This window comes from Gopherus flavomarginatus, chromosome 4, assembly GCF_025201925.1.
Source record: "Gopherus flavomarginatus isolate rGopFla2 chromosome 4, rGopFla2.mat.asm, whole genome shotgun sequence".
Classification (NCBI taxonomy): Eukaryota; Metazoa; Chordata; order Testudines; family Testudinidae; genus Gopherus; species Gopherus flavomarginatus.
Genome location: NC_066620.1, coordinates 56,200,850 through 56,215,349, shown reverse-complemented (window position 1 = coordinate 56,215,349; position 14,500 = coordinate 56,200,850). Strand labels below are relative to the sequence as shown.

Below are 14,500 nucleotides of genomic sequence, written 5' to 3'. Positions count from 1 at the left end.
TTTGGTCGTGGAATACTGTAAGATTTAGGTAAATGTACCCATGGCTATGGTAAACACGATAACTTATATTGTTCTTCTGTCTCTGAGGGCACAGGACGAAGCGTTCTTATATTTTCATTTGCACTACTAATTTATGAAATCCACATATAAAATGGCCTTGGAAAGTTCTGCATGCCTATGGAATGGAGTTTAAATTATTCCTTACCTGTAGAACCTAATTATCATCTTGGTAAGAGTGTGGTCTGGTAAATTTTAATGGCTATATAGCAAGGTTGGCACAACATGGACTGGCACTATTCTCTATGGCTTGATGAGTATAAAGTTGCCCAGAATTTTCACTGTAGTGTCCAACTGTGGATGAGGGAATTAAACTTTTCAGATTGTGGAGTTCTGAATTGCATTGCTTTGTGCTCTGGGAATTTTTTTTGCTTTGGGGTGTTGCTTTTGTGTATTGGCTTCTCGGGGACACACATTCTCTGATGTCTGATTGGTTTGTAGCTGTGCAATACCAATGAAGTGACTAACTCAAGTCAGTTTGTATTATTATATTTGGTGATTACATGTCCATGCCCACATTTTCCTTAAAATCACTCCCAATGTAACTAAAAATGGGAGAGGCTGTTATCTCCTATCTTTCTTGGTCTGTTACACTTTCTAGCATACTCTGGAGGCTGCTATGCAATTACTTAGCTATGGAGACCTACTGTTTTGTTGTATCTGTCGTCATCCATAGAAACAAAAAAAGGATTTATTTTTTCTTCAGATAACTCCAGGATGCTCAGTATATTGAGCAGTTTCTCGTTCAAGTAACTTGTCATGGTTATCCCTTCATAAATACTATGGAGTTGTGCAGTTCGCAGCTTTTTAAGGATATGCTCATTGCACAGTTAGGGGTTCATTGCTTCCCTCCATTCCCTCCACAAGGTCCCTGTGTGCCACCTTCCTATGACCTTCCATTTCAGGCACTCCTTACAACACTCCCTACAACGCTTTTCATCACCCGCCTTCCTTAATGCTGGGGGCTGTGTGCTGTCCATTCCTCACTCTGCCGTATGCCAGGGAGACTGCCAGTCTCCTGGCCCAGAGGTTCTGTTTGCTCCATTACTTCGACATACCAGGTCCCTTAATCTCCCCACATGCTGGGGCTGTGTGCACGCCCCCTGTCCTTCCATCATTATTACTTGTAATTTTTCTGTCTGGCAAGAAGTTATTCATGGTGTCACACATTAAACTCTGTTGGGAAGATGGGCATAGCTGAATTAGCATTATTGTGCTGGAAAGCATTATTGGGTGCTATCAACCAGTTATTTGATCTGCAGATCGTTGCAGAGGTGCTTGAAGCAGTTGGTTTGCTAAACAGAGGATAGTGTCTTTGTGTCCTCCCTTTTCCCCTCTCTCTTGGTTTCCCTAACATCAATAAGGTTCTGGCTACTGATGCCCAGAATATTCCCTGACATTTTAGAATTAACTCAGTGTGGCATTCAAAAGTTAATGTGTTAGAGAAATGTTAAAAAGTTGAGTGCATGCCCTCGCAAGCTTGGATAACAGTAGAGCAAAACTTTTAAAATAAAAGTCATACAAAAATATATCCGGAGAGTATGTATTCTGGGCACGCTCTCCTTTGTCGCTATTTACTCTTTCTGGACCAGAGGTTTCCCCTCCATTATTCAAACTTCTCCAGCAGAGTGAAAGATCACAGGGTAACCCCCAATCCCAGCTATGTCTCTTACACCAAGGCCTGTGGCAGTGGCAGCAGACAAGGGACTCTGGCTCCTCTCTATCCTGGGCTTCAGGTAACAAGTCTGTTCCTGCCTGCTTTCCTATCTGGCATGCAATGTTAAGAGCTCAAGTTCTTGCTCTCACCTTTCCACTTCAAATAAGGAGTTCGTCCTATAGGATCTCTTAACCCACACTCTGGCCCCATTCTCCTCAATGCTTTCCCACCCCCTGTCCCTCTGAGGACAAGTGCTTCAAAAGGGCCCTCCCATGTTTCTGCTGGGCAGCTCTGAATGCTTCAGCACTCTGTCCCCTCACTACCATAGAGCAGCGTTCAGAAGATCATCTTATGCTGAGCAACACAACACACTGCAATAAGACCATTGCTCTCGAAAGAAAGTTGTTTTTTTTGTTTTTTTTTTACTGTTGAGAAAAGAACACTGATGTCCAAACCTGTACCTTTTCTATTCAGGTTCTTATACTGCGCCATCATGTATTGAGCCCCTTTCAGTACTGTTTTAAGTACTGACACATCTAGTATATGCCAACTAGTGTTGTAGCCAAGTGGATCCAAAGCTATTTTTATATGTTTAAAAAATATCAAATATCTTGGGATCGACGTGACTACATATGCTGGGACTGACATGGCTACAACAACACTGCATGTAACTAGCATCCATTGTGTGCTTCTTATCTTTTTGTTTTTATTTTTCCCCAGGGGAAAATTAAAAAGCAACATTCGTGTGTGTGTGTGTGTGTGTGTGTGTGTGTGTGTGTGTGTGTTGATCTATGTGCTTTTTATGAGGAAGGTAAGATTGAAGAAGTGTGTGTGCATGTGGAATGGAAAGCAGTAAAGCCTGTGGCTTGGTTTAGCTTCTGTGGGAGAGCACATTCCTGGATCTCCCAAAAGATTTTTATCTCCTACACAGTTGAGCTTTTAGCCCTGTGGTGGATATGTTGCCAGAGGATCGTAGCTGTAGATGGTGGTCCTTGTCCTGGAGCTTTAGGTGACCTATTTGATAACCCAGGCCCAGATTATTACTTGTCTTGAAGAAAAGTACTGAAGTCTTGAGCTTGATGCAAATAATACTATGGTGAGCCAGTGAAGTGAATAGATGGGTTTGATGTGCTTGAGGGTAAGCTGTGTTGCTGAGGAGGGGCGCTGCTGCATTTTGTATTAACTGTAGACCAGGTAGACTGTATTGCTGTAGTCTTGTGTGTTGCTGAAACCAAGTCGTCATGTGATCCTAGCAAGCTGGAGATGATTGAATTCCTTGTTCATAGATATTGCTATGTTGAGAGCTTATCATAAATCTGGAATCCAGGGTAAGTTCTAAACTGCACACTGGCTTGACCAGTTGTGGGTGTGGACTTTCAACTAGAGGAGACTGTGGCTGAAAACTCTGTTTAAAAGAAGAAAAAAGAAAAACTTCCAGCCAGCATGACTCCTGCTTGGCCTGTTACATGCATGTTGCTGTGCATATACATGGAAGCCCTGATTCCGCTAAATGCTTAGCTGAAGTGAGACACATCTATACACATGATTTTAAAATTAGATAATTATGTCAGTGTCATTGTAGGTATCTTTAAATCTTATTTTTCAAAACTTCACAAAATCATACACACATGTAATGAATGACTCTTTCTACTAAAAGTTTGTCTTTTGGCTTATTTGTTAACTTTTGTTTGTTTGTTTTTGTCTTTTTTAAAGGATTTTATGCTTTTGTCCTGACTGCTGCCGCTGTAGGAAATTCTTTATATTTTGAAATTGAGCTTCATTATTTATATGACCATTTTCTGCAGTTTGCAGTCTCTGCTTCGATTTTTTCTTTGTTGTTGAGCCTTTATCTCTATGCCCGGTCCCTGAAAGCACCTAAGGAAGAACTGTCACCTGGTGGAAATTCTGGTAAGTGTATGAATAATATTTCAAACCTTTCCTTCCTTCTGTTTTATTACACTTTCATAGTACAAAGAAATCTTTGTTAAATCAAATCTTAAGTACATTTTAGCATAATTGCCATAACAGTCTGGCTAATTATTAGATGTTTCTCATATTTATATTGCAAGTTGAATGTTTTTTAATAAAGATACAGATCCTGCACAGCACCTCAAATTTAGTTGAACTCAGAAGCATTATTTGAAGTGTTTTATGTAGCCTTATACTTAGAGATGAGAGGAAAATGATTTTTCTTTTGCAGTTTTCAGCATTTGATAGTCTTCTGTATAATCATTTTCACACTTTTCCCTGTTTGTTGAAACCTTTCCAACAACAGCTGGTGGGGAGGAACAGGGAGAAAATGATTGATTCAAAAACTAGAAACACTGGCAGTGGGAAGTCAGGGGTAGGAGAGAATGTCAACATATTATTTTAACTCAGGTTTTTTTTTTAGTTGGCTGCATCTGTTTTTAAATCTAGTCGTTTAACTTAGTTTTTGGAAGGATATTTTGACTCCAGTGGGACTACTCATTTATGCAAAGCTAAGCATATGCATCAGGGTTTTGCAGGATCAGTGATAAATTGGGGGGCGGGGGGGAGATTGACTATGTGCAAATTTACCAAATGTACAAATAAAAGTAGATTCTCCCCCCGCAATGTTATGATAGTAATAATTTTGGCTTTTACTTGTAACAGTATGGGGGGACCATGTCAGACCTTGCTGGCTAACTGCAGAAATGTGTGTATATAACACGGCATTAAGCTGACAGTGTTACTTCTAATGGAATAGCAGTATGATGACTAACAAGGGGAGTTACCAGACAAAATGAATGAGTGAAACAAGAAAATTATTGAAAACTTGAGCTTACTGGCTTTTTGCTGGTGTTTGGGAGTGAACAGAAGAGAGAGTGTCACAATAATTGTGCTTCTAAAAGTATAGTTCTAGCGTTCAAAAGGTGACTTTTTAAAAATGGTATTCTATGTTTCTTCTATACAAGATTTTTTTCTACCTGCCAATGGAGCCATTTCTGTCCTTCTTATCCATCTTCAAAAGTTAAGAAGAATTCCACCTTCTAGCATATGCATATAGTATTGTCTGTCTTCTCCCATTTCCACTCCCTCACCCCTCCAACACACCAAAAAAAAAAATTAGTCACACTTTATTCACTTATGCATTGTTTCATTTTCTTGATTAAAACTGCTACATGTTCTTGGCTGAAGTTACATTGCTGCTATCCAGCACAGAGTGAGGGGTGCGGTGAGGAATTTAAGAGTAGGAGCAGCTAAGATTAGTTAGTATGTAACTTGCGCATGAGGATTGTGATGTCACTGTGTCACAGAAAATGAAGTTCACAAGCTCCTGACAGCAGAGTTTATGGAAGAGGCAAACTTCAAGGAGGAATAAAAGATGAAAAATTTCCTCAAGAAATTATTGGGCAGACTTAGCTTATGTTTTTACCATATGAGGGCTCTCAGGAAAAATTCCAGTATTGCTTTTTTTTAAATTAACGTTTTAGGATTACAGCACGACTTGTAACCACAGATAAAGTAATAGTTGTTTTTTAAGTGTTGGAGGAAGGTGGTGGGGAACAGACAGAAAGCCATTACTGGAAGCATGTGCATTTTATTTGCAGGGAACTTTGTTTATGACTTGTTCATTGGACGTGAATTAAACCCTCGCATTGGAAATTTTGACCTCAAATACTTCTGTGAGATGCGTCCAGGCTTAATTGGCTGGGTGAGTATGAGTACTCTTAACCATTTTGTTTCACTTGCTTGGATCTTATTAAATATGAAAACTTTTAATTGTGGTAAAGAAATATAATATGCTTGAAAGAGGGGAAAATGTGCAAAAAAGCTGTACATTGAAAGACATTAAAACAGATCTCACGGGAACAGTTTTTACAGCTCTATCACATTGCTTGTATTAAGCATTCTAAAAGTATGCAGAGGCTATACTTTTTTGAACCATGGCTACTAATGAGTTACCTTTTTGTGAAATTTGTAGATTTTTATTTTTATTTTTTTTAAATAAAAGTAACCTAGATCTTGGATCTAAATTGCCAGACAGTCTGCTTTTAAAAATGAACTATAACATAATAGAAATAAGTGTCTTTAAATTTGTGCAAAATTTGTAGTGAAATCTGACTCTTTTTTTAGGTTGTTATTAACTTGGCAATGCTGTTGGCTGAGATGAACGTACAGAATCGTAATGTGCCATCTTTGTCAATGATACTGGTTAATAGTTTCCAACTTCTCTATGTGGTGGATGCTCTTTGGAATGAGGTAACTGACATTCCCTTCAGTCTATAGTAAACTTTTGCTGGTATATCCAGTTAAATTGTGACAGACTAATGTACTCGTGCTTTTTTTATGAATTGTAAACTTCCCTCCTAATCTTTCTAGGAAGCTATTTTGACTACAGTGGACATTACCCACGATGGGTTTGGTTTCATGCTAGCATTTGGAGATTTGGTATGGATTCCATTCGTCTACAGTTTACAAGCCTTCTATTTAGTCAATCATCCTAGTGAAATTTCTTGGCCTATTGCTTCTGCAATTATTATTCTGAATAGTAAGTCATGAACATTTTTTTACAATTACAAAACTAATCTTTATTTCCTTTTCTGAGAGAGGAAGGATGATCCAGTGGTTAGGGCACTTATGAGGCCCCATTTCCCTTCTCTGCTACAGACTTCCTGTGTGGCCTTGGGCAAGTCATTTAATCTCTATCTCAGTTCCCCGCCACAGTAATAGGAGTTCCCCACCATAAGTTAAGTTAAAAATTGTGAGGCCCCCATTACTACAGTAGTTCTTGAGTAGGCATATTAAGTATTATAGGTTTACATACACTAAAAAAACCCAAACATACTCTGGGCAACTAATGAGTTGCTTAAGAGGGGATATTTTTTGGCTAGCAATTACTGCAAAGAATAAACTCACGTTAGATTCGCCTAACGTGGGCTGTTGTAAAATTAGGCAAATAGCTAGATGAGTTGATGTATCCCCTGGAAGACCTTTGCATACCCCCAGAAGTACACATACCTGTGTTTTGAGAACCACTGTTGTATGGTATCATCCACCATCTTAGAGAGTTCGGCACCTGGTTCAGAACCAGTGCCTGATTTTGCATGCATTTTGATGAGTTGGACCATACTTTCAGGGCAGAGCCCTGGAGGCACCTGATAAGGCATGTTCTTCATAGCGTGATTCCTATACATAAAGCTAAGAGGACCAGTAGCTATAGACATTAAGCTATGGTTGGCCTGCACATTTTACCAACATGTATATCAAGTTTTGGATCCAGTCGAATCTGTCTAGTGATGGGTAGACCTTTTGCCAGAGAAGTCTTTTCACTCTCAAGCAAACTGTCTTTGTGAAGGGAGGGAATGAAGGAGCTCTTCTTGGTGTTTATCACAAATCCATGTGCTTGAAGGAGATCTAGTGTCCGGATTGTGGCACTGTGTGCTGCTGCTTGAATCAGAGCTCTGATCAAGATGTCATCTAGGAAGAGATAAGGACATGTGAGAGCCCAGAGATTTGAGCCTGGCTATTACTACCATCAGCATCTTGGTAAAGACCCAGGGGGTGGATGAAAGACTAAAAAATAGAAGCGTATGCAAATCTCAGCAGTCTGTGGTGGCATGGTCGTATGGGAATGTGGAGATCTACATCTGCTAGAATCACAGTAACGAGGAACTCCCCTTGAGACAGGAATGCTACTGTTGAAGCTAGGATCTCAATCCAGAATCTCTTTCTTCATCATTTGTTGAGCTGCTTGAGATCCAGGATAGCTCTAGGACACCCCCAGTCCCCTCTGGTGTGCTTCTGAACAATGAAGTATAGTCTTAAGAATTTTTCTTCTAAGGGAACTTTTTCTATTGCTCCTATGCCTAGGAAATGTGACTTTGTTTAACACCAGCTTGTGTTTGATGGGGTTTGGATGAACAAGGGGTAGGATGGAGCCTTTAGTTTGAAGAAGTAACTGCCTCTCTCGCCCACTGTCTTTAGTATGTTAGAGATCATACTTCTGAGAACTGGGAAATTCTGCATCCTAGATTCATGTCTGGACGTAGGCACGTTTGTTTGTTGTCATAGTGGGTTCTTAAAGGCAGTGGACCCACCTTTTGGATTTTTCACTCAGTCTCTGGTTCCAGAGTTTTCCCCTGATACCTTTGTGAGGAGGATGGACAAATAGAGTGTTTTTGACTTGCTGGGTTTGTGGTCTCTCCTTAGAGGACTCAGGGGGAAAGGACTGTTTCAGCTTGCAGCAGTTTTTCCTATATTTTGTCTAGATTTTCTCCAAAGAGGAGAGGGCCTCTACATTTAGATGAGCACAGAATTTCTTTGGAGTGAGCATCAACTTTCCAGGGTTCCAGAGCTGGATGCCATGGCTCTCGCTGAAAATCTCATTGCATCCATTCAAGCATCTGCCATAAAGGTTGTTGCTAGGGAAATTTTCTTAAGTGTAGACCTGAAGTCAAGAGAGCCTCTGTTCTTCATGGTCTTAAGGTCATCCACCCTGGACATTGTCGTTCATCCAAAGTCTCCAGATTGGGCTTTTCTGTGTAGGAGTTAAGGCTTTGTGGAGTAGTGGGACCAGCATGCATGCCTGACCAAAAGACCTGTGTCCTACCAGTGCAAGGTTTACCTGGCTAAAAACAGGCAGGGCCCAATTTGCCATTCAAAGAGCCTATAAAAGCTGCTTCACAGATAGAATACCATTTGATTTAGTTTGGTGTTTGTCGTGCATGACTGAAGGCAAAAGGGAGTGTAGGAGGGAAGCATTGCAATGCTGGTTCTGGGTGACTGAGATCAGATCCAATGGAGGGAAAACAAAGAGGCTGTTTGCTACTGCTCAAAAAGTGGATAAAATAATAAGCGAGCAAAGAAAAGTAAGGAGCAAAGTGAACTATCACTTTGCAGCTGTGGAGGCAGAAGATCTGGCAGCAGGGTCAAAAACGGGGTGTGACTAGCACAGTCTAGGCAACAGGAATAGTCCACAAATATCAGAATTGTGGGAGATGCTGGGCTACAGACATCCATCTAGATAATTTTTTGAACCAGATGGGTTTTCCTTTCAGTCTCTCCTCTGAGATGAACAGTCTAGCTGAAGATCTAAAATATTTTATCCTCTGCAAATAAAATGGTACGGCATGTCTGACATCTAATGTATGAAGCATAAGCAGGCGAGCATGGGGTGTGGCTCGCACTGGCTGTGCTACAGCTTTGAACTGCCTCCTGAAACTGCACTCAAGAGGGGAACAGTATAGCCCATATGTATCAGAATTCTGGGAGAGCTCCTCGAAATGCAATAACACTTATACATTTTATTCATTCATTTTACTTCATATCTGCTACCGCCAAGAGATGCAAAATGCATCTTTTTTTCCCCCCTTCCTTTTCAATTCTGAGGCTTCTTTCATTTGAATAAATGCTTAATTTTTAATATGCTGGAACATTGTCCCATTTTCCTTTAAATTTTTTTTGTGCCCACCCCTCCTCTTTCTTACATTTTTATCAATTGTGCTAGGGTACATAGTAGTACAATGCAAACTTCAAAAACACAGTGAAAATGTATTGGCCCAGGTGCAACATCTCATCTACTCTTTAGCTTGTGGTTTTTTGTTTTTTTTTTGTGTTTTTTTTTTTTAAATTGAATTCAATTTCTCTTCTATTAAAAGTTTACTTGCCTGGGGAGAGTGAGCAAGTAAACATGGTAAGACTATAGTAGTGTATATGAAGAGTGTAATAAAAAAGAATGTAACCATGAATGTTGTTGTCTTTTGGATGTACATCTGCTTGCAGTGATATATTGGGCATGTATTTTCCCAAAATAGGTATACTTCTGAGGAATATGAGAACCTGTTGTGGGTTATTTAATAGAAATGTAAAACCTAGCATCATGTTAAAAATGAAACGTGTAAAAAGGAAAAGTTCTTGATAAAGATTCTCCAGAATCCTGTACTTATGTATAAAGCTTCAGATACAATATGAAATATATTAACATTTGAAACCCAAGGTTTTTTTACAATATTTCAGTTCCATTAGTGAGTGATTCTTGAGAGCTGGGTAATTATGTGTCTAATGAAATAATTTTGTGATTGTACAAGAGGGTATTTTGGTGATAGAAAAGTTTCCTGGAACATATTGCAATTATGAAATTAAAATATTATTTTCTTTATTTTAGTCTTTGGGTATTACATTTTCCGTGGTGCAAATTCACAGAAAAATGCATTTCGGAGGAATCCAAATGATCCCAAATTGGCTCGTAAGTATCTTTTGGCTAACTTAGGGCTGGTCTACGCTAGGGGAGGGAATCGATCTAAGATACGCAACTTCAGCTACGTGAATAACGTAGTTGAAGTCAAAGTATCTTAGATCGAGTTACCTACCATCCTCACGGCGCGGGATAGATGTCCGCGGCTCCCCCTGTCAACTCCGCTACCGCCATTCGCGTTGGTGGAGTTACGGAGTCGACAGGAGTGCGTTCGGGGATCGATATATCACGTCTAGATGAGACGCTATATATCGATCCCCAAGAAATCGATTGCTACCCGCTGATAAGGCTGGTAGTAAAAACGTACCCTCAGTTTTTTTACTACTTTCCATACAGCATCTCTCAATTATGTACTCTTTACATGCACATTTTTAACATTATTTTATACCCTATTTTCTGCATGCAGACTTGAAATGTATTCCCACTGCAGCTGGAAAAAGTCTTCTGGTCACAGGCTGGTGGGGCTTGGTTCGTCACCCTAACTATCTAGGTGATATTGTTATGGCTCTGGCTTGGTCCCTACCATGTGGTAAGATCCTGAAACTAAAGTGCTTTCTTTTAAAAACTTGTGCATGTGTTTTGGCAACTGACTTCCATTTTCTGATTTGCCAATAATTAAGACGCTAGACTGTCTGTAATTAACAGAAAGTTTTAATTCAGTGGAATAAGTCTAATTTGACATCTGGCTTCCCACTACATAACCCCTTTGAACCAAGTTTAGGTCTTAGATAAACTTCTGACTCCTCCCGCTTTACCTGTGCTCTTCTGGGGATGGCTGACTTGTGAGCCCCTTCTTCATTCATTCATCCTGGGGCTGTCAGCTGGGTTATGATGTTTACAAATGGAGCTAGAGGAAGTACTACTTTAGTAGGCAGAGTTTCCCGCTGCTTGGGGACAAATGTCACCAGATGTGGGCAGGATCTCAAAACAGAGTACATCCAAATGAATTGATGTGACAGTAAACACATGTGAAGGAAGGCTGTGTATTGAACTCCTGTTGCTGAGCATTTGTTTTAAACTCCAAAGTTTTATGCCTTGGAATTAGAATGCAGCTAAAATTGAGCAAATCTTCCACTATTAAAAATATTTCAGTTAAAAAACCTCCAAACTTCAGAACTTATGGAAATTCAACGTTTAGGTTCAAATATCAGTTATTTCAGCTTTTAAATATTTTGAGTATAGTGAAGTTCACCTAAAGAGCACTGTCAGTAGTATGTCTTATCTTAAATTTGGAGATATAGGTATTTGAGAGGATACTTTTACCTTCACATTTCCTTGCTTTTGTATGCATTGCACAATACTGTAATATTCTTTCAATGCATTTTTCTGCCTGAATACCTCTTTTGCTTTAGCCTACAGGAAGTGTGCGTTTGTGAGCTTTAATGCAAAATTACTTGCTTTAAGCATTGTAAAATTTGTCACGTGTACATAAAACAGAGAGCAGGTTTACAAAACTAAAAGGCCTTCTTCCTTTACACCTCTCCTCCAAAAACAAACTGTTAGTCCATAGTCTAGACAAACCGCCTGCAAAATGTGCCATATCAGTCTTGCTATATCCTATTATTGAGTGCTAACAAAAGGTTCACTACTGTACAAATAGATACAATCTCTTTGAAGATGCTCGTAGGCCAGAACAAGCACATGCCATACAGTTTGGTATAGATAAAATGTTGTGTTTTGTATAATGTCTGACCTAATAGTTGGAACCCAATATCTGTATCATGACTTGTATTTCAAAGTTTTTACTCTTACTCTGAATACCAGCGTATTTTCTGAGTTTTGCTATATGTACAATGACTTTCCAACTGTGTTCTACAGGTTTTAATCACATTTTGCCATATTTCTACGTGATTTATTTCACCTGCTTGCTTATTCATCGAGAAGCTCGTGATGAACATCAGTGTAAGAAAAAATATGGCTTGGCATGGGAAAGGTACTGTCAACGTGTACCGTACCGTATATTTCCATACATCTACTAAGGTACTTCAGGTACTTGTGTTGCAAACTACGTCTGCAGTTACACATTCTTCGCAAATAAAAACATGCCCCATACCTTTGCACTTGGTCTGTTTGTTAAATTTTTAGGCTTTTCTTAAAGATGTGATCAAACAACGTAGTGAACAAACAAATATGATTATTAGACAGCCATCTCCAAATATTTACCAACTAGTCATTTTAAGCTGCACGGTGTATTCAGTTAGAATAAACCAGTTACCTTGTGATGTATGAGTAAGTAAAAGATAAGGAAATACACAGTTCACGTAACTCACATATTTAACTGACTTTCAGTATTATCCCAGAGAAAATGTGCTCTCTTTCCCTTCCCCTACTCCCACAAAACAAAACAAAACAAACAAAAACTGTAGAGTGCAAGGCTTTGGAATTTACAACCCAATCAAAATTGTAAGGTTTTGTGAGTTTCTTTTTATTCTTGCGGACCCAATTTTTTAAGTTAAACCTTAATCTACTGAGTTTACATTTTTTTTTAGAAAAAGTTCATTTAATTGAGCACTGTGATGTGATGTAGGTTTTTGTTATATTAAGGGAATACGATTTCCATCCAGCTCACTCTTCTTCAGTCACTTGCTGGTTCCCAGCGGTGAGGAGCTAAAAACCATAATCCTGCATTCAGTGATAAATGGAAGGTATTATAAAGGTGTATAGTACATGCTATGAAGTAAATTAGCTACAGTGTGTTTGCTCTGAGTTTTGTAAAATAGTTCTTAATGTACCATAGGATCCATTGACTGTATTATAAAACCTTCACGTTTTTCCTGTACAGTGTTTGAGAATGTGAGATACAATAGCTTTTTTAGGAACAGGAAGAAACAAACCATTTCCAGTATTTTTTTTTAAAGTTCTTAAGGATTTTGTAAAGTAATGTATTGATTGTCTTGAAAATTAATTGAAGTATTCATTTAAATATTGTTGACAAATATGCTATGAAAATGTAGAAAATATATTCACTCCAAAGTTTGTGAATCTGGCATTACTACCTCAAATGTAGGTTTTGCCTTTTATACTGTTGCAAATAGCAAAGTTTTTTCAATATTTCTATTTAAGTCAATTTTTACATGAATCTTTGTCACATTCTAATATATTTTTGTATATATTTGACTTTTTTTAATCTAGCGTATATATTTTTTTATCTACTTCTGTCAGTTATGTTCTTGATATCCCAAGAATGGAATTCTATTCCACTGCAAAGGTTTAATTTGTATTTGATTAACTGTAAGTGGGTTAATTTTAATAAGGCTGGGAGAGTGCTGAGGTAATTTTGCATTAATGAACCTTGGGGAACTAGTTTTATCCTGCTTGTCTTTCAGTTGGTAGCTTTTTTTCAGATACAAAAATTTAGTATGTCATTGAGCTTGAATTTTAATTGCACTGTGGAGGGAAATTCGGTACTCCATAGTCAGGGTTCCTATCAGACTACAATTCTTAAAAATGTTGAATAGTTGGATGTTTTAAAAATAGTGATATAATTGAAAAGCTAGTGTTTGCTTTTTTTTAAAATGCACTGAGTCATTTTGTGAATATAGCATAACTTGTTCAACATGATCATGACAGCTTCAGCAGGTCCATATGGTTGCTGTTGTAAGGAGAATATTTTAACACCAACTATTTTGATTTCTGGAAAAAAACGTGGTTAAAAGTACCACTTTTTAAAATGAGGTTAAATTATGCTACTGAAAAATAAACTAGCAACCTTTCTACAGTCTGCATGCCATTCTTTGGAAACATGGGTATATATCAACTGCAATTCTAAGAGGTGAAAACATTATCTAAAAGTTGTATCTGTTCTGTACGCTCATATTTTTGATGTAAAATTGATTAACTAGCATTTTATACAAACAACCCGTAAACTGAAATAAAATTGTTTTTAAAAGTGGTAGAGTGCAAATTTTGATCACTGATTTATATATTTAATTGCATTTTTAAGAAAACAGTGCCAGCTGAATCTTCATTTGAATCATCACCTGAAGAGAAACAAAATTTCAAATGAGGTGTTTTATTTGTAAAAATTTTCTTGGCCCTTCACTAATGGCAGCACTTAAACCCTTTAAGCAAGTTTTTGGACCTTTTTTAAGCAGAGTTATTTAATCAGGAGTAACTCACATTTGTAACAAGTGTGGATCTTCACAGTGTGAGGGGCACCTGCCTCAGTAGTTTGAATTCTTTAATCTCACCCATGCCCAGCTAATGCCGTACTGTTTTATGTAGGGGTGGGAATGAGATTCTTCTAATCATGCAGTACATAATGTGGAAGTTGTCCATGAAATAGTGCCTTTAATTTCCTCTGCAATGGTAAGATGTCCTTGCAAGAGAAGACAAGAGGCCCAGCCTTGAATGTTGGTCAGTCTGCTATTGGGTAAGAAGAACCTAATTCTGTCTCCTGTGTGCTTTTGGCAGGGAACAGTGTTAGGTTTACATGCACTCTTAATATATATTGGGACAAAGTTTTAATTTTGTGCATCAATATAAGTAACTAAATTCTATTTGCACAGTCTTTTTCTGATGGTGCACAGGCCAAAATGTACATTAATGTACATTTTATTAAAATGGAG

General features: G+C 38.3%; 1 protein-coding gene across 4 annotated transcripts in view; it reads left to right on the top strand.

Annotated features, from left to right (window-relative positions):
• The window catches only part of LBR (lamin B receptor), a 98,651-nt gene extending 84,827 nt beyond the window's left edge, over positions 1-13,824 (top strand). For all 4 annotated transcript variants that reach the window (XM_050948549.1, XM_050948548.1, XM_050948547.1 and 1 more), the window contains 7 exons: positions 3,428-3,622; positions 5,287-5,390; positions 5,813-5,938; positions 6,059-6,227; positions 9,843-9,923; positions 10,339-10,461; positions 11,751-13,824. In XM_050948549.1, coding sequence (XP_050804506.1) covers positions 3,428-3,622; positions 5,287-5,390; positions 5,813-5,938; positions 6,059-6,227; positions 9,843-9,923; positions 10,339-10,461; positions 11,751-11,911 — 959 coding nt within the window. In that variant the 3' untranslated portion in view covers positions 11,912-13,824. The remainder of the gene's footprint in view (positions 1-3,427; positions 3,623-5,286; positions 5,391-5,812; positions 5,939-6,058; positions 6,228-9,842; positions 9,924-10,338; positions 10,462-11,750) is intronic.
• Positions 13,825-14,500: the final 676 nt, after the last annotated feature.